Here is a 23,339-nt window from a genome sequence, read left to right on the forward strand (position 1 = left end):
GGTCTAGCTAATGATTTGACATTACCATTAAGTCATTTAGCGGTGAAGTGTTTTTAATTTTGGATGAAATCCTTCGATACATGTAATTGATTTTTCCGACATTGAAGTATGAACCTTAAACCTTTTGGCTTGAAGTTAATCCCTGAACCACTTAGTCCTCTCTACCCTCTGACACAACACAACTTTCCATTGCGTATTTTCTTGCTGCACAAGGGCAGTTGACTGCAGCGATGCAACCTTTCTATTAACTGTTTGTTTTTGTTCCAAGAAAAGGTAATTTGTTGCCAAGAACATCAATAATGATTATAGCATGAAAAAAAGCTTAATAGACGTAATGCATTGTACTACAGTTACCCCAAGAGGTAATTTTCTACAACAGTGGACATCAAGCGTACACCAGCTTCCAATCACCTTCAGGCATCCCCAGTGACTTTATATGTTTGATTTTGTTGGGTCAATGCTCTAGCACGCCAGGAAACAACCGACTGGTTATTCATTAGTACCCGGCTACATGTTTGTAATTGTCATCTGCTTGACGTTTGCTAGTCTTTTCATTGGCGAGGCATCGCTTAGACTTTAGCTAGCTCCAGGCCAGAGAAGATTAAGCCTAGCTCAAATGAATCTAAGGAAACAAAAACAACAACACACAGGAAAACGGGCAGCAGAAAACCATCTGAGGACATGTGGAAGCCGGAAAACAAACAGTCTCTCTTTCTCTCTCCCTGGCATGATGTGAACACGTGATGTACTGTATTGTATACCGGGGTCGTCCAGGAAATTAGGCCCGGATGAAATCTTAGCGGCCGATCATATTGGATAATTTCAAAGTCGTACAGTACACGATTGTCTTGTATTTTGTTGCAAATGTTTCTACTTCCTGCTTGAAGTTGCACACTTCAACTATCTTCAAACTTGTCATTTTGAAGATAAGCGATTGAGTTAGAGTGCTCACTCGTAACTTTAAAGAAAAATGATAAACTGAATATCTGTAGTTTGGGAACATATTTAGATGAATAGGTGAATCATGTCTGGGGAAATGTGCTACCAAGATGGAAAAAGTAATTTCCATTTGATGATGTGTAAATATATGAAATATTTGAATGAGATATTCAACCAAGTGTGTCTTCAATCAGAGCCGCAGAATGTGCACCTCATACCCAATACCCAACAACCTACTGTGTTCAGGGTTGATATAATATTCAAGCTAGCTAGATCTAATGGGTGAGCTAATGTAGGATTTTCTGTATGGACGGTCAGAATCTGATGATGGTTGGAGATGGTAAGTTGTTCAAACAAGAACCAAATACCAACCTCTGCACTTGGTGCATTGGTTGGCAATAGTAAACTTGCTCCTTCTCAAAGGCTAGATGCTATTCTAAGCATAGCCCGGTCCTGGCTTATGTGACAACCCGTGCTGAATAAGCGTTGATGCGACACACCTGTTCTTCGGTGCGCTTATCCACGACTGAAACTGAATTGAAAGGGCGTTTACATATAAGCCCAGCGGCAGGATTAACTAGAACTGAAAGCATAATTTAAACGCGATGTCAGGGGGTTTAGTTCTCCTTTAAAGACCAAGCCATTATCATTAACAGTGTATTTTTTTCATAATCAACTTCAGAGGACAGCCAATAGGAGTCCTCCTGACCTCCTCACATTACCTCGCAGACAACCACTGGTCCGGTTGGCTGTCCTGCCCAGCGCTATGCATTATGGGTTATGGATAATTGCCTAGCTATTTTTTTTTTTTTGTTACAGTTGGTTTCCCTCTAAAGTGAGGATTATGGATCAGTATATTTCAGGTTCAGGCCTGGTCACTGAAGGATAAAAGACATTAATCGCACATTAATGATGTAGGCGTCCGCCCGCGTGACCTTCGTTACCATCACCCATTCTGGGTTTCTATTGGCTGCCTAGCGGGGAGGTGCACTCTTATTATACCGTTGATGTCTGAATTTTATTGGGTTTATTTATTTCACTTTGAGCCATTGCACAACATTTCTGAAAAAAAAAACCCGCCAACTGCTGCTAAATAATTAATTTCAATAAATTCAGGTTTGTGCGTGTCACTTTGCGGCATGCTTGCTGTCCACTGTCTGTAGCCTTTCAACAACCCTCCCCGTCCCCTGCTACGGTCGGGTGGATTTATCGTGGTTGTTGGCGCGGAGTTGTTAACGGATAAATGACGGTCTCTGAGATCGCCGAGTTGTGTTCCTGCTAATGGTTCGCCGGTGCGTTTGCAAGGTCAGGTGTGTAGCTCAGGAAGCAGGAAGTAAAAAAAAAAGGCTGGCTGATGCTGGTCATCTAATATATCGAGTCCCAGTGAATGCCTTCCCTTAGCCTCACCCACTCCCTCCATCCTCCCATTGAGTCTCTGCCGGGCTGATTGGTAGCACGGGGGGAGTGCTGCAGCCTAGCTCCAGGCTGCTTTTGTTTATGTTAAAGCCTTTTAAACCGTCTGTTTTATGTACCACTGGAAGGCGTGCGTTTGATCCCAAAAAGCAGGCGGTCAACGCCCCCCTCTTGAGCCCCCTCAACCTCCCTGTTATACCCACTCTAACCCAACCGCCACCCCCTCCACCTCCATCCATCACCACCACCCTCGCACCACCCCACCACCTACCCAGCATTCCCCCCCCTAATCCACAAACCCAGCAGCACCCACTAGCACCTTCACCCCACCTCCATCATCACACCAACAGTACGACCCCTACCACCTCCATCCATCACCATCACCACCACCACCACCACCCCCTCCCACCACCACCACCACCCCCTCCCACCACCACCACCACCCCCTCCCACCACCACCACCACCACCACCACTCACGCCTCCGCTGCTGCTAGACGAGCTGAATTGATGTGTTTGCCAAGCCTCTCCATAATCCACCCCTCCACCCTCACCCCCCCCTGCCCCATGTACCCCTGGGGGCCCTTTCTTCCGGCTGGAGCACCCACCTTTCTGCTGACCATAGGGAGGCTTTCACCACGGAGCAGCGGGAATGTGAAGGATTTCTCCAAGAAAGGGGAGTAAAGTGGGAGCCATGTGAAGCTCGCCTTGGCCCACAAAAGGCCCTGGAGACAATGTTCTCGATACTGGGCCCACATTGCACATGTTCTCACACATGCACACACACGTACGCATGCACACGCACGTATGCATGCGCACACACACACACGCGCACACACGCACGCACCCACACAAATGGGGACAGTGTTTGTGAGTGTGTATGGGGACAGTGTGCTCATCTTCTATAGCTCTATATAGATTCTATTTTAGATTCAGTTTAGATTTGCGTTTAGATTTGTTTTAATAATGCAGGCCGACATCTTGTTTGATAGCATCTAACCGGTAATCATAGGGTTAGCTCACAGCGTGTCATTACTGCCATCTCTTTCAGGTACTGCGCAATATAGGCTATTTAACTGCTGAATGATGAATATTTTTTAAATGCACTGCAGTATAATTACAGCAAGGACCGTTGCACTGATTTTACACACACATGCGTGTGTGTGTACACACACACACACTCACAAGCGTACACACAACCTCTAATCACATAATTGACACCCCTTAACCAATTGCAAATTAATGTCAAACACACTTTTGTGTTTGAAGGTAATGTCAAAATTGCGTGTTGAAATGTTTGAAAGGGTTAGCTGTCGGCCGCTAAGAGGGTGATTTGGTGCTGCAGTCGCTCCCTAAAACGTCCTCGATGGAATGTTAAGAGCAGCATGACGCACGCCCCTAATGGAGAACGGCTTCCACACCACCACACCAGGGCTAAGACTTACTTAGCCCCACAGTTGAGCAGCACCCCTCCGCACAATGCTAATAGTTTGATGGATAACACAAACAGATTTGCATATATATTGTAACCCGGAAGCCCCCCTACCTATTTAGAGCTCATCGCTTACCCTGGCCCTGACACGAGTCTAATGGTCCCAACAATCCACCCGGTAGGGCGTCTATTTGTAGGAAGCATTCATGAGGGTTTCACACTAGGGGGGGGGGGGGGGGGGGGGGGGAAATGGCATAAAAAAGTTAAATGGCCGTGTCTATTAAAACATTTGAACACTGACCTTTCTGTGTGAGATGCTACTGTAGCTCTATCTGATGGCCACTTTGTCATCCCTTCAGAGACCCCGTCGCTGCCTCTTCGTCTCGTCGCTTTATCAGCGCGGTTGTGTCGATGCTGGCGTCAGTGTAAGCTCCAGTGTCAGTGGCCATGTGAGCTTAACGCACAGCTGCTCTACATTTGTTTGAATCCCATAGACCCTTTTTATTCTTTCTCCGTTTTCCCCCCCGGCTCGATTTGTATACAGCAGTTGAAAAATGACGAGTGTGCAACTCTTTTAGCAGCGGAGGAGGAGAAGAGACCATCCATCATTTCCTTTGTCTCTACAAACAGACCAGGATTGATTTTGTATCATAGCATGGATCCGCTGTTAGCTTCTCTCTGCCAGCGCGCGGACGGCTACCAGAGAGGAGAAGGTCTTTGTCTTTGAAATGAAAGCAGTCGATTCATATCTCAGTTTGTCTAGATTGTAATCAGTGGGTTTTTCAGCTGCAGTGCTCTTTTTTCACAGAACATTTCTAATTAAGTTTTTGTAAGTACCCCTCTTTTAACCCACCTCCCCCCCCCTCCGCCCCCTCCCCGCCCACAGTTTCAGCGTAGTCTCCCACTTTGGTCCTCTCGAGGGAAAGCGACATGATGAGAATTCAATACAGATACTTTCGTGAGTTCCCGTCGGCTTCATTTGTTCACCAGACGTATAGAAACGTTCTCTCTGCCGAAGGTAAAAACCGATGAAAAAGGAAATGGATGGTGGGGAATATACAGTGGTGAGAAAACCAATAAACAAAACATAAACAAACTAAAACGACGCGCCGCTGTTCTCTCCGTTCATCTCTCTCTCTCTCTCTCTCTCTCTCTCTCTCTCTCTCTCTCTTTCTCTCTCTCTCTCTCTCTCTCTCTCTCTCTCTCTCTCTCTCTCTCTCTCTCTCTCTCTCCCCTCCCTCCCCCCCTCTCGGAAGAACAAAAATAAAAGCTTTGGAATGATAGCTGTGAAACATGATAATAAGACCAGAACTCGTCCATCTGCCTATTTATACCAGAACCCCCTGTTGAGCAGTTGCTTCCATATTTATTTATATTTATTTATTTATCTCGGGTAGAGCAGTGTCTCCGTGTTTGGCTCTGATCTCTCACAGCAAGAAGGCTTGAGCCCCCTGGGACGTGTGTATGTTTATGTATGTACATGCATGTACACCTCGCGCTTGATTCCAACCGCCACAGTGTGTTGTGTGTGGTAAATTGTAAGTGAACCCACCCCAGTTCCAGCAACTCAAACACCATGTGTTTTTTTTTTTTTTTTAACAATGAGAGGTCAGAGAAGGTTAGGAGATGTGTTATTCCCATGGTTACGAGCGTCAACATGATAGAACGTTAGGATCAATGTTGTATATAGAAATGAGCCACACTCTCGTACACGGCCTTCAACGTTACCCGTTGCCCAGACGGAGCTCCAACACACCCGCGGCTCGCTGCCCGTGTCCTTCCATCGCGACGGCGAAGTGCCCGGCGAAAAGGCACTTCGAAAAAAACAAGACGACCTGAGCGGGAGCAGAGTCGAACATTCACAAACTGTCTGGCGGAGACTGGCAAAAACAAAGGATTTTACACCCTTTTTTCTTGAAATTAGGCTAAATATTTTAGTAACAGTTACAAAATTGCATAGATAACTATGCTGAACATCATACAAGACATATTTCAAAGGATAAAACCAAAAAAAATTTGGGTTCACTGCCCCTTTAATGAACAAAGCAGGGTTACTGCAGGAGCTGAACATTTGAAGCTCGACGAGCCTACCCCGGGAGGGGGCGAAGGTTAAACACATCTTCTTATTATACTGTTTTTCCGCTCCGTCGTTAGTGTACCGACTCCTGACAGCCAGCTAGCGCCGAGGCTGTGTTGCTTGGGAGACCTATTTCCTTAATTTCATATCATCTGTCACGGCCGGCAACGAGAACAACAACAACCGCAAAGCACCCGTTGAACAAACTCCGACTTTCCCAGGGTCTGGAAACGACAACCGGTAGCATGCGAGCCAATTAATAAGGAGTAGGACGAAGGGGATGAAGGGTGTAGGAGAGAGAGATAGCAACCAGGCAGCCAGCGTCCAGCCTATTGGAGGGACAATCAAAACAATGCACTTTACTGAACGTTATTGAAATGTTACAAAGGCCAACCCCCCCGCACACACACACACACACACACACTCTCCTCTCCTCTCCTCTCACATTTGCATAGCATTGAGACTCTTGAAGTGAAAGGTTGGTAAAAAGAAAAAAAACCAACCGACCCCTTTACCAACCGTCTCGGAAATCTCTCCAGCAGTTGAGGTGCTCCCGCTCCATTACAAAATGGACGCCCCCCCCCCCCCCCCCCCCCCCACCTACATAACCACCCCCCTACTACCCCCAAGCAGACCCCCGACGTGACGGAGGTCATAGTATTGAAGGATCAAGTCATTAATCACCCAAATCTTTTCAGCTGTCAATACATACAAAAGAGCCTCCCCCTATTCCCCTGACTCCCCCTCTCTCTCTCCTCCCCCCCCCCCCCCCCCCCCCCCACACACACACACACACACCCAAACACTAAACAATAGTGGGGAAGACAAAAAAAAGGAGAAGAAAAGTTGTTTTTCTTTCCAACCAGGGCCAATTCTAGTTCACTGTAGCCTCTTGTTGACAGTGGGGTTTGTCCAGTGGAAATCTCATACAGTATTCATCACCAGTAGATCTAGTGTGTGAGCAGCCTGGTTCAACTAGACGGGATTGGCAGTTGGAGGTTTTTTTTAATCAGTTCTGTTTGAATAGTGTTTTCTCCTATTTCCCCCCCCCCACGCCCGTGCCTTACTTGCGGTCGCAGCTTGTCCTAGCTTTGCTTAAAAGTACATCTCAGCGTATGGCTTGTAGCGCTGTGTGTGTGTGGTGATACTGCGACATTGTGAAGTTTCTGGGTTTTTGTGCCGTTGTCACTCTTCTGTTGTGTCTGACAATAAACTGCGTTTGTGCACTGAATCGAGTTGGTGTCCACATTGACTTATGGTAATCCAGTTCAATGGATCACAAAGACATGCAATTCATTACAATGGGTTGTTTGCCTCTGTGACATGAAGACCTAACAACCGATTTCAAACTCAGAGGTGTAATTACTAAAAATCGTTTTCTCAAAGTACAACCCACGTTTTACATTATTCTAACACAAACAAAGACAGGTTTGGAGAAGGCGCCTACGTTTATATGTTGCGGATGGGAAAGCCATATTTATTTTGTGACCACAAATTGTTGAGTGGATGAACATTTCATGAATCTTGTTTTCTGGTGCAATATAGTCTTGATTAAATTATGTTTGTTTATCAGTATAGTTTTGATTTGGAATTGGGTTAGGTTAATCATTTTCTGAGTTTAATCATGTGTTCTGGATCAGTACAGCCCTGAATGTGTTGATATCCAATCGTTTTTAAGCATCCATTGATATGTGCGTTCTCTATTCAGGGGAGAACATGTGCTCCAGTCAGAGGGCGTCAGAGCCGCGAGTTTCTCCAAGGCACATAAAAACAGGAATATTTGTGGGCGCCTAGCGTCGTAAACTTTATGAGTGAGATTCTCGGTGCCATATTTCATTGAAACGAATCCTGCTGGTTCCCCTCCTTCCTCTTTCTCCTGCTGCAGACCCACACTGGCACTGCTGTGTAGGGGGCAGAAACACAAACGCACACATTTGCATTTAAATCCTTTCTCGAACACAACATGGAGGCAGAATGGTGAACCTCTGCCTGGTTTCATGGTTTGAGCAGGTTTGACCGAGAACATCCAAAAGCCCCTCTTTAATGATTGCACGTTCAAAATATTTTTTAAGACCTAGATTTTTCAACATGGTTTGACAATAACATGTCAATTTAATTCATGCATGGTCATGTTATTCAACACTGCTCAGAGATCTGTGTTGCTGTTTGTCTGCCAATTGCCTGTCATGCTTGTTGTCTATGTAGGAATATGTGTTGGCGTCTAGTTTTCCTTCTGGGGATTAATGCATTTTATTATATCGTTTCATAACCCCAAACCCACAGCCATCAAAAGGGCACATAGAAACTCTCCCAAAACCCAGAGGGAAGAAACCTTGAGATGAGCGAGGGACCAGAGAACAAAATAAGACTTTATTGTCCAGCCCGGGCTGGCAATGTGCTCTTGGCTTCAGTTCTGAGACATTAAAAGCAAATTCACATCACATACGGACACCTATTCCATTAAACACCCCATGAAACAAGTTTTGCTTGATGGCAGCAGGTCATCGGGTCGAGCCGAGACGCCACAGGAACGCGTGACGAGTATGTCCGTTGCTCAGGAGGTAGAGCGGGTTGGCTGGTAACCGCAAGGTTGCTAGTTCGATCCCGGGCTCCTCCTAGCTGTTGAAGTGTTGAGGTGTCCCTGAGTAAGGCACCTAACCCCCCACTGCTCCTGACCAGCTGGCTGTCGCCTCACATGGTTGACTCCGCCGTCGGTCTGTGAATGTGTGCATTCGTCATTCACCGTCCATTCGTCATTCACCGCGTCTCACCGTCGTCGTGTGTTTCCTCTTCCTCCTGCAGAGACGCTGCGGACAGTGATCGCTCGTGAGCTGCCCTGAACCGGAGGAGGACGCCATGGAAGTGAAGGAGCGCCGGCCCTACCGCTCTCTGACCGCGCGGCGCGACGCCGAGCGGCGCTACACCAGCTCCTCGGCGGACAGCGAGGACGGCAAGGCCAACTCCAAGTCATACAGCTCCAGCGAGACGCTGAAGGCCTTCGACCAGGACTCCCGCATGGCCTACGGGACCCGGGTCAAGGACCTGGTCCACCACGAGGTGGACGAGTTCAACAGACAAGGTGAGGGTTTTGTTTTTCGGTGACCCCTTGGTGACCCTAACCCTTGAGGAGCCTTAGCCTGACCCCTGAGCCTTAACCATAGCCGCCACAAGGTGGACGAGTTCAACGGACATGGTGACGGGTTTTCTTCTGTGACCTCTTGACCCCTTGATGACACTAACCCTTGAGGAGCCTTAGCCTGACCCCTGACCCTTAACCAAAATCACCACAAGGTGGACGAGTTCAACGGAGAAGGTGTGAGCTCATAGATGATCCTGTACCAATCGATGACCCTGACCTAAAGCCTGACCTTAACCCTTACACTATTCCTTAAGCCTTATTAATCTTCTCTGATCAATTGCCTGGGGTACGTTACGGCTGCCACCATAGTTTACTTGCACCTCTCCAAAAATCACACTACATGTTGGGATGCATAACCTTAATTACATCACTAGTGTAGAGACCCAGTGTGTAGAGAGACCCAGGGTAAAGAGACCCAGGGTGTAGAGAGAGAGACCCAGGGTGTAGAGACCCAGGTAGAGACCCAGGAGGTAGAGAGAGAGACCCAGGAGGTAGAGAGAGAGACCCAGGAGGTAGAGACAGAGACCCAGGTAGAGACCCAGGAGGTAGAGAGAGAGACCCAGGGTGTAGAGACAGAGACCCAGGAGGTAGAGACAGAGACCCAGGTAGAGACCCAGGAGGTAGAGAGAGAGACCCAGGGTGTAGAGACAGAGACCCAGGAGGTAGAGATCCAGGAGGTAGAGACCCAGGAGGTAGAGACCCAGGAGGTAGAGACAGAGACCCATGAGGTAGAGACCCAGGAGGTAGAGACCCAGGAGGTAGAGACAGAGACCCATGAGGTAGAGACCCAGGAGGTAGGGACCCAGGTAGAGACCCAGGAGGTAGAGACGGAGACCCAGGAGGTAGAGACCCAGGAGAGAGAGAGAGAGAGAGAGACGCAGGAGGTAGAGAGAGAGACCCAGGAGGTAGAGAGAGAGACCCAGGAGGTAGAGACCCAGGAGAGAGAGAGAGAGAGAGAGACGCAGGAGGTAGAGAGAGAGACCCAGGAGGTAGAGAGAGAGACCCAGGAGGTAGAGACCCAGGAGGTAGAGACCCAGGAGGTAGAGGCCCAGGAGGTAGAGAGAGAGACCCAGGAGGTAAGACCACGGAGGTAGAGACCCAGGAGGTAGAGAGAGAGACCCAGTAGGTAGGGACAGAGACCCAGTAGGTAGGGACCCAGGAGGTAGAGACAGAGACCCAGGAGGTAGAGACCCAGGAGGTAGAGACAGAGACCCAGGAGGTAGGGACAGAGACCCAGGAGGTAGAGACCCAGGAGGTAGAGACCACGGAGGTAGGGACTGAGGGCGCTTTGGCCCAGGGCGTTGCGACCCACATTATCTATTCTACATCTTCTACCGTAATAAAAGACCCATTTCCCATTTCCATCTCATTTCAGCTGCACAAAGGAGCTTTTGTAATATATTCAGGGAATAAGTGAATGTGCGATGTTGAGAAGAGTTTGTTAGTGTCTCAATGAAGCAAGCAAAGCAATGACTATAAGTCTCAAACAGGATGTATGAGCACGCTGAAACTTTGTTACTTTTTAATACGACGAATGGTATGGCAACTTAACATGATCTGAGGCATCTTAAAAATGAGAACTTTCCATTCCCCCAGCCATATCGGTAGGACAATAACAATAAAGGAAAGATCAATATGATATCTCACCCATCCAGGTCTCTGCAGCAGCAGGAATAATGTGGTGTTGTGCTAAAAGAGAGAGCACTCTTTGTCTAGGAGGCTGTCTAACCGTCGTTCGAATAAATACGATCTTCAGACATACCCACCTTAATAATTCAGACACACTTCAGACGTAAAGCCCTGATGCGTTGTATTGCGTCCGTCTGTGTGATGAAACCAACAACTTTGTGTTTCGGTTCCTAAGCCTGTTAGTACATGCTGACATCATAGCCATCCACTGTGCGGTACCAATGCACACAGACAGGGAACACATTCATTAGCCCGCATTTACGTCTGTATTTACAAGCCTATTACACACTGTTGTGTTTACTATTTAGTCATTTAGCAGATGCTTTTATCCCAAGCGATGTTATAGTGATTTATTTTGTGTGTGTGTCATGAAAGAGTAGGTAGGAGTTAAAGAATCTCAGTCAAGGGGGAACATTGGGGTTGCACCCTTGATGAAGATTTCCTTGGACGTCCATCTGATATCAGAGGTCACTGTGTAACTAGCAGGAAATTCTATAACTAGATGAAGATGTTGCTCATTGATTTCCGTGAGGTGAAGAAGTCATAGCAGTCTCCCCCCCCCCCCCCCCTGTGATTCTACTGATTAAACACCTTATTGATTATTTCACAAAAACAAATCCCCAAATAAAGTTGATATGGCTACAGACTGGAATAATAAACCAGATAAGTAAACAAACCTGAAGGAATAAATTAACTTAAATAAGAGAGGAGATCTTTTCAGTACTGTTTGTGTACGTGCATGGAAGTTTGTGCCTCCTATAAACCTGACAAAGATATGTTATTCAAAAATAGATCAACAGCACCAATTGATTTTCCTCTGTGAGCTCAACAGACAAAGAAACAGAACACAGGAATGCGTTTCATGAGCCAGGTGTTCAGACCGACCCCTGTGTGTCCGCCATTTTAAACCGCACATTTGATGCACAACACAGTTTCTTAATCCTCACAAGCATCTGTACAAGAAACTGGGACGGAACAATGATGAAATAACAAATCTAAAAACAGTCATCATTAAGTGATCAGGTCTCTCATCTCTCGGGTTTTAAATGTGGCATTTAACGACGGAGGAAGTTTGAGGTCTGGGTTGAACCCTGTGAACCGCTTCGTAATAATGAGCTGGGCGCGTATTTCTCCTACGGTGTTTTTAATTATGCACCCTTCTATTTTTTGTCTGTATCCAGATGAGCTGTTGTGGTGATTTGGAAATAATAGCGTTTACTCACTCTGAATGCATAGTGTACTGTCCTCCTCTTTGTAACACTACAATTAGCGCAGGTATCCCAGCTACTTGCAGCCGTCTTCATCTTCATATTTCATTCCGCAGGGCTGCTTAATATTTCAGGGCTGCTAACATTTCTGTTAATTTTTTTGTCCTGCAACCAATTCCTTGTATTGTATTTGGTTATATGTCATGAAAGGCAGATTGTGGGTTTGCATTCTCTCTCTCTCTCTCTCTCTCTCTGTCTCTCTCTCTGTCTCTCTGTCTCTGTCTCTCTGTCTCTCTGTCTCTCTGTCTCTCTGTCTCTCTGTCTCTCTCTCTCTCTCTCTCTCTCTCTCTCTCTCTCTCTCTGACTCTCTGTCTCTGTCTCTCTCTGTCTCTCTCTCTCTCTCTGTCTCTCTCTCTCTCTCTCTCTCTCTCTCTCTCTCTTTTTTTCTAATTTTTTCTCTTTCTCTCTCAAACCGTACAAAATCCACACATTTGCATCGACTGACAGGCTCTTAAGACATTATGGCATTACAGGAAATGGTAAAACGGCATGGTGACAATTATAGAAATTGTCCAAAAGGTTATACACAATAGACTTAGCACAAAACAACATTTTGTGTGTTTACAAACATAAGGCTGTTGGATGTGTTCTGTTTGCAGGATATTACATCAATTTTCTTTTTACATGTATTTCATGGGTTTTGTGCCTTTTTTTTTTTTTTTTTACATTCAGGACATGAGACAGGAAAGTGGGTTGAGAGCGCGATAGGGAATGACACATACCCACCGTGGCCTACGAGCACGGGCCAGAATCTAACCTCTGTCGCTGCAAGGCGTGCCGCCCTCGCGGTACGCCTGTTAGCGGGGCTGAACCCCCAAACCTCCGCTTGTCTCACATCCCTCCCCTTCGCCCTGCACCCAGGAGCAGACTTCTCCCTGCGGGACCTGGGCTTCGGCGAGGCCCTGCCCTCCCACGTGCCGGCGGTGGGGTACCGCGGCGAGCTGGGCCTGCAGCAACGGGACTACTCGGTCAGCGTGGGCTCGGACGCCGACACGGAGACGGACGGCGTCATGTCCCCGGAGCACGCCGTCCGGTTGTGGGGCCGCGGAGGCGCCGGCGGGAACCCCAAGTCGGGCCGCAGCTCCTGCCTGTCCAGCCGGGCCAACTCCAACCTGACCCTGACCGACACGGAGCACGAGAACACGGAGAGCGGTAGGACAGCGCCACCTTACTACACCTCCGCCCCCCCCCCCCTAACCCCCCCCCCACCCAGCCTGTTGTTCTTCCCCCCCCGCGGAGAGCATTGGCACCGCTGGTCGATGCCTCTCACACTGATCTATGCTGGAATAAATGAGACACGCTTGTGTGTGTGTGTGTGTGTGTGTGTGTGTGTGTGTGTGTGTGTGTGTGTGTGTGTGTGTGTGTGTGTGTGTGTGTGTGTGTGTGTGTGTGTGTGTGTGTGTGTGAGAGTGTGGACGGTTGACTCTCTTATTTATAATGTTGAAAAAGACTGGTTGCTTCGAGTTCCGTGCGCTGGGACAGTCAAACCTCTTATTTATAACGTCGAAAACAAAGCACGACCTTGGTTCAGCGTCTGTGTGCGCTCGACTTTCCGGTTGGTTCATTCAAAGGTCTGCTGGTTTGAAAAGGCGAATGTGGTTCGCGTTGCGTTTGGCCATGCAGAAAAAATCAAAAGCGACGCCGGTGTAGGGAATCAGAGACTGTAGGATACTCTGTATTTGGGTTTGTTTGGTATCTGGTTCATTTGTTGGGATCTTTGATACTGCATAGACAGGGCCTCTATTACAGCCCCACACCATAGTCCGAGAAGGAAACTATGCTCTTGAGAAGTACCCCGCTGCAGACTTAATAAATTGGAGTTGACATTTTCGATTAATTTCCTCAACTCTATTACTTCTTACCCGAAGAGCTGCTGAATAAAATCTTCCAAGTGTCTGAGATCTGACTCCTGGAGGCCAATCAGTTGGCAGATTCCCAGCATGGATCCGTCTGATTCACTCTCCGACAGTTTCCCCTGTAAAAGCCTTAGAGATTCGAAAATGTGAGATTTATGTTTATACAAATAGATACAAACATGAGTAAAAAAAAAAAGGCCATATTAAAACCCTTTGAAACTTACTTGGTGCTTGTGTAAGACCAATAAACACAAACAGACTCAGGGTCACAGGGTTTTTTCGTGAAATTTGGAAGATGAATTACTTCAACATTCGTAAGTGAACTGGCATGCGTCAGATGTACAGTAAAACCCAGATATTTGTGGAAAATACCATAGTGCGGTGGAAGGAGGCATCGAGTGGGAGAGTTCCTCTGCTAATATCCGTAACTAAAAGACTTTTGAAAGGCGGATCAGCTGGATGTTGATTTACTCTGCTTACCAGAACCATCTGTTGGCACCCTGGGACGAAGCGAGCGCAGACAGCAGCTCCCGGCGGCAGGCGGTTTACCCAAGTCAGGCTGGTCCTGCTCCAATCACGAGCAGAAAGAGCTTTATTGACGGCTATGTTGGCACGTACGAAGGATTCTTTTTCCTGCTATGTTGTGATTTGCGACGTGAAGAGTGAAAAGTGTAAAAAGGATGTAAAAGTCCAAAATACACAAGTACATTTTTTTTTTTTGGAATTGCAGTATCAATCGAGTTTTCTCCCCAGTTGAAAACACTTCTATTTGGGTCTCAAGAAATAACACATTTCTATGATATTTTTGACCAAAAAATTATAAAGTTTTAAACAGAAAACCAAAAAACGCTTTTCCTGAGTTCTGGTTTTCTATTGGCTGTTACCCCTAGCGGGTATGAGATGAGCTTTGACCCCCACACTTCCCTCTACGGAACCCAGTGTTTCCATCTTTTGAAAAACTTTCACCATTGCTCAGATCCCATTTTTTTTTTAAACTCTTGGCAGAAGTTCTCCTGGGGTTTACAATAGGTTTACAAAGCTTTATAATAAATACAATATAATCTGAGATCCAGAATCTTAGATGTAAAGCTTGAAAGTGTGCTAAGCTTCTGAATAAGTCGGTGTGTGTGTGTGTGTGTGGGGGGGGGGGGGGGGGGGGGGACAGAAACACTAGCTAGCACAAGCTTCTTCTGTCGCTTCGTCGAAAGTTTCCAACGAAATAGAATTTTCCATTTTCCTCTGTGCCCTCCCAGACTGACTCAGCAATTCGGTTAGAAACCAAACCCCTAAAGCCGCTCTCCCTCTCTCATTTTAAGAGCGCGAGACGTGTCTTTTTGACACATTTAAGTCCAGGCAGTGTCGGCCATCATGCGTATTCACGTAGGTCTGCATCCGCCGCCGCCCGCCATCACTCCCCCAGGTTGAGGAGCTGTAGGGGGGAGGGGGGGGGGGGGGGGGGGGGTGCCCTTCTCCCCCAGCTCAGGAGAGGTGAGCGGTTTGGAGCACAGCCACAGAGTTATGTATTAGGTTCTTATTCCAGCTGACAGCCCGGAAACCTGGAAGTGAGGATCTGTTTAGCACTGTTTAGCACCCCCCCCCCCCCCCCCCCCCTATCCTCTCCTCCATCCCCCTCCCCCTGCTTTATCCCCCCCCCCCCCCATTCTCTGCCCGAACATCCCACCTGCCAGGGGCTGAGGGGGTCCTGTTCCATTGTATATAATTAAAAAGATTGTCCTCCAGAGAGAGAGAGAGAGTGTGTGTGTGTGTGTGTGTGTGTGTGTGTGTGTGTGTGTGTGTGTGTGTGTGTGTGTGTGTGTGTGTGTGTGTGTGTGTGTGTGTGTGTGTGTGTGTGTGTGTGTTTGTGTATGCGCTAGTCCGTCTCTAAATGCTCAGCTCAACTAGAGACTGAGGCAATCTCCCAGGTTTTGTTGCAAAAAATGCGTGGAAACATTTCGTTTTAAACAAATCTTCCTTGCAGAACCAATCCAAAGTCTTCTGGCATGACATGCAGAAATTGTGGATGATTGCATGCAATGTCCTAGACAGCGAGTCTTTCTTGTCGTAGGTTAAAAAATGTTCAAACAAAGTGCTTGGAAATCTTTCATTCTATCTTGTGGACTGAGCACACATTCGATGAAAGGAATCAAATAATGTGACGTTGCTGGGGAGATCCATCTTCAAAATTTTAACAAGCTCTCCTGGTTTTTCAACGTGATCCGCTATACCTCTAGCCTCACAACAGAGGAAAGAGAGCATCCTTCCAGGTAAGGCCTCATTTCCTGCAAAATGTAAGGGGCTGTTAGCGACCTTCCTCGCTGTTCAAACCCCTAGATCGCATTTAGAAAACCCCAGATGTTTGGGGGGCGTCGAGTCTAGGCACTAGTGGACGCCTCTGTATGTTTGTGTTTGTGTACTTTGTGTACTTTGTGTGCCTTTAGTGGGTGTATCTATATTGATCTTAATGTGTGTGTACATGTGTCGGTGGTGGTACAGCAGGTTGCTATAGTTCCCCTAGCTGGCTAAGATTTAAGATACAGTGGTTCAGCAGGTTACTTTAGTCCTGCTAGCTGTCGTACCCCTATCAGATACCGTGGTACCGCAGGTTGCTTTAGTCCTGCTAGCTGTCGTACCCCTATCAGATACCGTGGTACCGCAGGTTGCTATAGTTCCACCAGGTCTCTTAGCCCTTAAAGAAAGAGTGGTGCAGCAGGTTACTAAAGTTCTGCTAGCTGCCTTAGCACTAATCTATTATGAGAACCTATAGCCTCTTTCAAAGCAGCTGGCTATTGTGGTCGGCCACGCGGAAAGTGCCAGCATTCAGCATTTCCATTCAGTAATGCCTAAAAACAAATACAGTTTATATATGGCAAGTTAATTAAAATCCATCGAGCTGGCTTGGCTGTGTGTGCGTGCTGTAATCTCTTTAAATCAACAAAGCATTTACTTAGCTTTAATGTATTCAGGCCGGCAGGCAGGCTCGTGCTCTCCTAGCCTGTATCTCGCTTGACCCCTCGCTTTTAATGCATGCAAATACAGAGTGCCGATTTGGCACAAATTTAACAACACGTTGAAGGGCTTTAAATTATTCTTTAAGTCACCAAAAAGAGAATAACAGACAGGAAAGTGTAAATAGAATCACGACGTGTGTACTTTTACTTCAATTAAATAAATTATAATTAAGCAAATTCCTATTTTGCCTTTTTTATCCTATCAACTGGTGTACAACAAAAAGTGTAATTGTTTCTGTGGAAATTGCTTGTTGGTTTTTTAATTAGGAATGACACATTGGGCCGTGCGTTGCTATGCTGTATAAGTGTTGCTGCACCAGATAATGAGAGCAGTATCCCAACAGGTAGGGAGTGTGTCTGCGCTGTGTCACAATAGACCACTGGTGGACGGGCAGGTAGCGGGGGTGTGTGTTTCTTTGTGCCTTTGTTTGTGTGTTGCAAAGGCATGTTTGTGCGTGCGTGCGTGTGTGTGTGTGTGTGCAAGTGATAACAAGTGATATAATTTAGTGCATGGATGTGTATCTTTTTTCTTTTTGGGTCAGTGCTGGAGTGTGTGTGTGTGTGTGTGTGTGTGTGTGTGTGTGTGTGTGTGTGTGTTGTGTGTGTGTGTGTGTGTGTGTGTGTGTGTGTGTGTGTGAGTCTCGTCCCCAGAGACCCCTCTGGTCCATCAGGTCTCTGTTACCATGAGAACCAGCCTACAGATGTGACATGGAAGCCAGATGTGAGGCTGTGCCAAGCTGCAGCTATTGTTATTCATGTGTGTCGTAACCTGCAGAGATAACGTCTACACACACACACACATACAGACACACACACTCAGATACGCACACAGACACACACAGTCAGATACGCATAAATGCCACACACACACACACACACACACACACACACACACACACACACACACAACACACACTCAGATACGCTCACAGACACAAACACACATACACAAACACACACACACAGATATACTCGCATCGTCCACAAACATCGAGACACAAACCAACACACCAACACACTCACGCAGACTCAAATACACACACACAGCCCACAAACACAGAATTCTTAAGCACACACACACACACACACGCACACACTAACTCTCTCTCTGTCTTTGTATTCCTCCCACACACACGCACACACTAACTCTCTCTCTGTCTTTGTATTTCCCTCTCCCACACACACACACACGCACACACACGCACACGCACACGCACACACGCACACACACACATACAGTGGGTGAATGACATTGAGACAGGAAACAGGTTGTTTCATGAGGTGTTATTATTCCTAGTGTATGGATGTTTGTGTACTGATTTTAGTCCTAGTGAACAGACGGCATAGTACTGGTTATAGTCCTAGAGAATAGATGGTTTTGTACTGGTTTAGTCCTAGTAAATTGACAACAAAGGACTTATCAATAACTTCTGATCTGCTGTCAAAAGGTGCAGGTTCAATTTCACCCTTCGTCTCATTTTGGCTTTTCTTCTTAATACATTTGACTTTCTTTTAAATACAGACTCCCTCTCCTTTTCCTTTTGAATAGCTCCATGGCAGCCCTTTTCTAGCCGAAGGCATGTGTGCCCCTAATGAATAAGTCAGATGTTCAAAGTGTCTTGAATGTCTTTTGTGGCAGCAAGACAAAGTGATGAATGTCTTGTACTAAATGTGTGTATTTGTCTGCCGAGTATTTGGTCAGAGGGTTAAAATATTCCAAAGTGCACCACTCCGACTTAAGCCTTTATAAAGTCAAAGTCTGAGCTCTCTAGTAGAGGAGAAACACCTGCCTGCTGATGAATTATCACTCAGTCACCATGAAATGAGGTTAGCCTTTTTCACCTTTTTTTCTGTGTTTTTTATCACCGTCATATTATTCACCGATATTCAGGAATGTAATCCCCCCGGTAAATCCCTGTTTAGTAATCACTTCCAGCAGATACAAAATCGCTAGAAGAATAAAATATAAAATAACGTAAATATTTTTCACCACTGTTAGGACCACCACCTAGCCTGGCTAACGCCAGACGGAACCACACATACATTTTTTCGCATTTGAGGCGTGGTTTACGATTGCCCGGAGGCGTTTATTGGGCGCTACGAGTGTCTATCATATGATAGACATTCGAATGTCTATCATAGCCAATCAAAGCATGTTGGTAGCAGGGCAAAGACATCTTTCTTGGTAATGAGTGAGTTTAATGCCGAAAGTTGCTATTTTTTCAAAATAAACTTGCATTCTAAACTACTTGGGACACTACCTAAGGCTGCATCGAAAGGTTACGCGTCTGCTGTCATTTTGGATCCGTAAACTAAAAGCTTCGGTGTGTCGCATAGACGTCGTCATCGTCTTGCCGTCCCTCCCTGTTCTGTGATTGGTTCCCTATCTCAGGCGAAAATCGGATCCATGGCTGCCTTGCGTGCGATTTCATTTCGCGCTGCCTAGCAGCGCGAAATGAAATCGCACGCAAGGCAGCATGGGCATACCCAGGCTAACCACCACCAGTCCCACTAATACAAACAACAACAATACTCATTATCAACTTCAACTACTACTACTACTACTACTACTACAACTTCTAATACTATGACTACTATTTTTAGTAGCCTGACTGTTACTGCAGTAGGGGAACGGGTTGGCAAACGACAACGGGAACACCGTGGCGGAGACGCCTGGGCGGATGTTCCCCCCCCGGTTTGTCAGCTGTCACTTAGAAGACACGAGAGTGCTCCGGGAGAACGCTGGGAGAACCTTGAACCGTTGAGAGAATGAGGTTAGGAGCTGCAGGCTGCGGCGGTGGCAGGGTTATGCCGGGTGTGTTTGAAGCTCGCGTGACTCCGCGCCGTAGAGGTGGGGGGGGGGGATACCCACCTCGCCCTCCTCCCCCTCCCCCTCCCCTCTTTCCTCAAAGACCCAGCTCCACGTCTCGGAGGAAAGGGGGGGCTTTTGACGAAAAGTTCAACTGTTTTGAAAAAGTGAAAATAATCGTCTGCGATCACCCCCACTCTCCTCGGGCTGGAGAATATATGACATAGCACCCATAACATGATATGAAATGAATAGTAATCTCTTTTCTTTATGACACAGCTTAAGTCTAGCCACCCCCCCCCCCCCCCCCACCCCCCCCCCCCCCCCCCCCCCCCACACCCCAACTCCACCCACCTGTTATTGAAAGCCTTCAACGAATTCCAACATCGCCGTAAAGAGATTTGCTTTACAGATTTTATTCGATTGCTGCCGAGGGAAAAATGACTACATTTCTCATGCCGTGTACTTTTGTCATATACAAGATGTAAGATAAGATAACACTTTATTAATCCCTGTGGGGGAAATTCAGGTGTTACCGCCACAAAGGGAAACAAGGGCAAATCAAACGCGGGGAGATAAAGGAAGATGACAAAACACGCGTCTCGCCCCCTAACCAGCCTCAACCGTCTCACGACGCACGGCAAGATGGAGGAGGACCGGCGAGATGAGGGACATTGCTTCGCTATTTACGGCGGCGGTGGTGGTTTGCTTCACTGCCCGGCACGGCGAGACGAGAGCCTTCGCGAGAGACGGCGGTCCTCCGTGCGCAGCCGCTGCATGTTCTCTGCATGTTCTCTGCGTGTTCACATGAGGTTTCAGCTGTGTTCTCCGCGTGTTTTGCCTCCCACGCGAGGCGACGTGCCTCCTGGATTAGTGCTGACGGCCTCTGGAGGCCGCAGATGGGAAAATACATTTAGTATTTAGCTGTTTGTAGAGTCGTTATCAAAAGGCATTTGCGTTTAATTCAGCTGCAGGCTGTTATGCAGCAGGTAGGGATTAGGATATTTGTTGTCGGATGCTTACAGGGCTGAGTATATAGGGGAGATCTAAGTCAAATACCATACCAAGTAGACCATATTGCCCCGCATACAACCTACAACATGTATGCAGTATAGTAAATGACACACGTGGTGCTTGCTGAGAGTCTAATAGTAATTCAATATTATCTGTAATTATATAGCACTGTATTTATATAGTATTAAAAACATTGAAGTATTTACAACGTGCATGACAGTGATAAAACACAATAAAAGACTTAAAGGGGACACATTATGAAAACAACACTTTTCCTGGGATTTGGGGTGTTGTTTTGGGTCTCTGGTGCTCCCACAAGCATCCAAACTGAGAAAAGTCTGTACAAAGTCCGTAGAGCTCCAGGAGTCCGCAAACAGCAACAATCCCTTCTCATCAATGCTGTGGTTCAGTCTGACAGCTCATTGGTCAATGGGCAGCAGCTAATTTGCATTAAAGCGGCAGACACCAGAAACAGCGCATTCTGAACGGACTGAAACAGAGGGGTATAGCGGTACGCAATATTTCTTTTCCTAAAAGCTATTTCCAGCCAACAGCTTCAAAAACATGTTTTCTGGAACTCAAATACTATGTTTACTTGTTGGGAAAACACCATAATATGTCTCCTTTAAGAAACCAACACAGACCCATGCAGCCCGTAAGCATTCGTATCGCCTATAGGCGTCCCATATCTACCACCTGCCATCGGTGTCTCGTGACAAATATCAAAAACATTGGTTTGGAAAAGCAGCTCCACGCTGTTCGAGTGGCCCCCATGAATAAGAATCGCACATCGTGTTTGTTCACTTGTGTTCTCGACGCAGTCCAGCGTGACATGGTCTTGTTGCAGACACACACACACACACACACACACACACACACACACACACACACACACACACATTATATATATATTATGGCGCTGACAGCCACTCCCTTCCTGAGGTGAATAAGCAAATTGGCTTGCAGCGTGCTCTGCATGGGCGATGGCGCTTTATTCCTCTCCACTGCTGCTTCCCTGGAGGATGCCAGCATCTTGTGGGGCCCCTGGGGGCCACGCTAGAATCAGACTCCCAATTAGACGCGCCGGCCTCCCGCGGCGGAGGCAGACAGTCATTAGGACGCGCTTTAAAGTGTGACAGGAAACAGGAACTGACCACCGAGCTGCTGTCTCCGGTCGACACCTTGCAACGGCAGGGGGGGGGGGACGGTCGCCGGCGCCGTCTCGCGCCCGCATGCATGCCGTGCGTGGGAGTGCATGTGCTACACACTGCACACACACGGGCACTGAAGCACATGTTGCATAAGGGGGCCAGGAGGCGCACAGTCACGTTGGAATATGCACGTGCACAGGATTCGTAGAGACACGTATGCACACGTACACGCGCAGATGCGCAGTGTGCAGCCCCACAGATATGCACAAACACACAGCTACAAATGCACGAGATAAACACAAACGTGCACGCAAAACCATAACCATGCGGTAAAGCACAGACATGCACCCACAGATGCACGTGCACGCAGGGGTACGAAGACAGCTCGGTCTGCCATATCCATATATTTAACGCACCACTGAACATTACAAGCACATGAGGTCAGACAATTAAAAGGAAATATTTGTCGGATGAGAATACAACACACACACACACACACAAACACACACACACACACACACACCACACACACACACACACACACACACACACACACACACACACACACACACACACACAGACCCACATAGTTACACCCACGCACGCGCACACCAGCACCCACACACATACGCATAACTAAATATTTATATATTATTTTCTTCACTAACTCCGCTTTGCAGTTTCTGCAGTTGTAATATTGATGTTATACCGTGTTAATAGATATGGTCTTAAATTACGGTAAAGGTATTGTTGTGGTCAATTTCCGGTCTCCAAGGCAGTGGTACAGCAGCGTAAGACTCATTGAGACGTCTTATTAGAGTTGGATTAAAAGGACATTATGTGACTCGACCTGTTGGCGCACCGTAAACCACTGCTTTCAATCGTTTCTGGCTGTTTGAATTATTTAGGAGACAACCCTGTGGCTCTAAGCGGGAACGAAAATTGAAAATGTTCACAATAACAACCCCAAATTAAACTCAATTAAAATTGCCCTTTTCCGCAATACCCACAACCCCAGCTCATCCTCGCCGCTTCCCTACCTTCTGTTGAATTTAATAAGAAGAGTGAAAGCTGTAATGACACACTGCGGGAGCAGTGTTTACTGTAATATCTGGCTCTGTAATCTGATTGGCCGTGCCGTTCGCTCAACATGGAGTCTTGTTGTGAAACCGTCGCAGACGCTAAGTTATCAGACGAAATGAGACTTCAAAGAAATCCTCTTTCCCAGCTCACAACCAAGTTAATTCCACTCCCAGTACGTCTCCCGCAAAACTTATTTATTCGTAGACTTGTTCTGTTTTCCTTGAGACCGAGGACCCGGCTCCAATGGCGGATTAGCAGCCAATGGCTGCAGCTCATTTGCGGGGGTAATTTGCCGGGTTTTAGTTGGTCCTGGTGGACCAGTTTGGGGCCGTTATCAGTGGAGCGCCATGCGCCCGGTTCCCTGCCAGAGCCTCAGACAAACGAACCCAACGGCTCAGCAGGGGGGGGCCCTGGTTCTACCAGGGGCTCGGGGGCCCCTTGGTAGCGCTGGGAAGCTCGGTGC

General features: G+C 47.1%; 1 protein-coding gene across 1 annotated transcript in view; it reads left to right on the forward strand.

Moving 5' to 3' along the window:
• Nucleotides 1–23,339, forward strand: part of tenm4 (teneurin transmembrane protein 4) — a 175,054-nt gene that overhangs the window by 23,091 nt on the left and 128,624 nt on the right. The window contains 2 exon segments of the mRNA XM_030380863.1: nucleotides 8,662–8,938; nucleotides 12,817–13,107. Of these exon segments, the coding sequence (XP_030236723.1) occupies nucleotides 8,716–8,938; nucleotides 12,817–13,107 (514 nt within the window). The 5' untranslated portion in view covers nucleotides 8,662–8,715.

This window comes from Gadus morhua, chromosome 16 (assembly GCF_902167405.1).
Source record: "Gadus morhua chromosome 16, gadMor3.0, whole genome shotgun sequence".
NCBI classification, from domain to species: Eukaryota; Metazoa; Chordata; class Actinopteri; order Gadiformes; family Gadidae; genus Gadus; species Gadus morhua.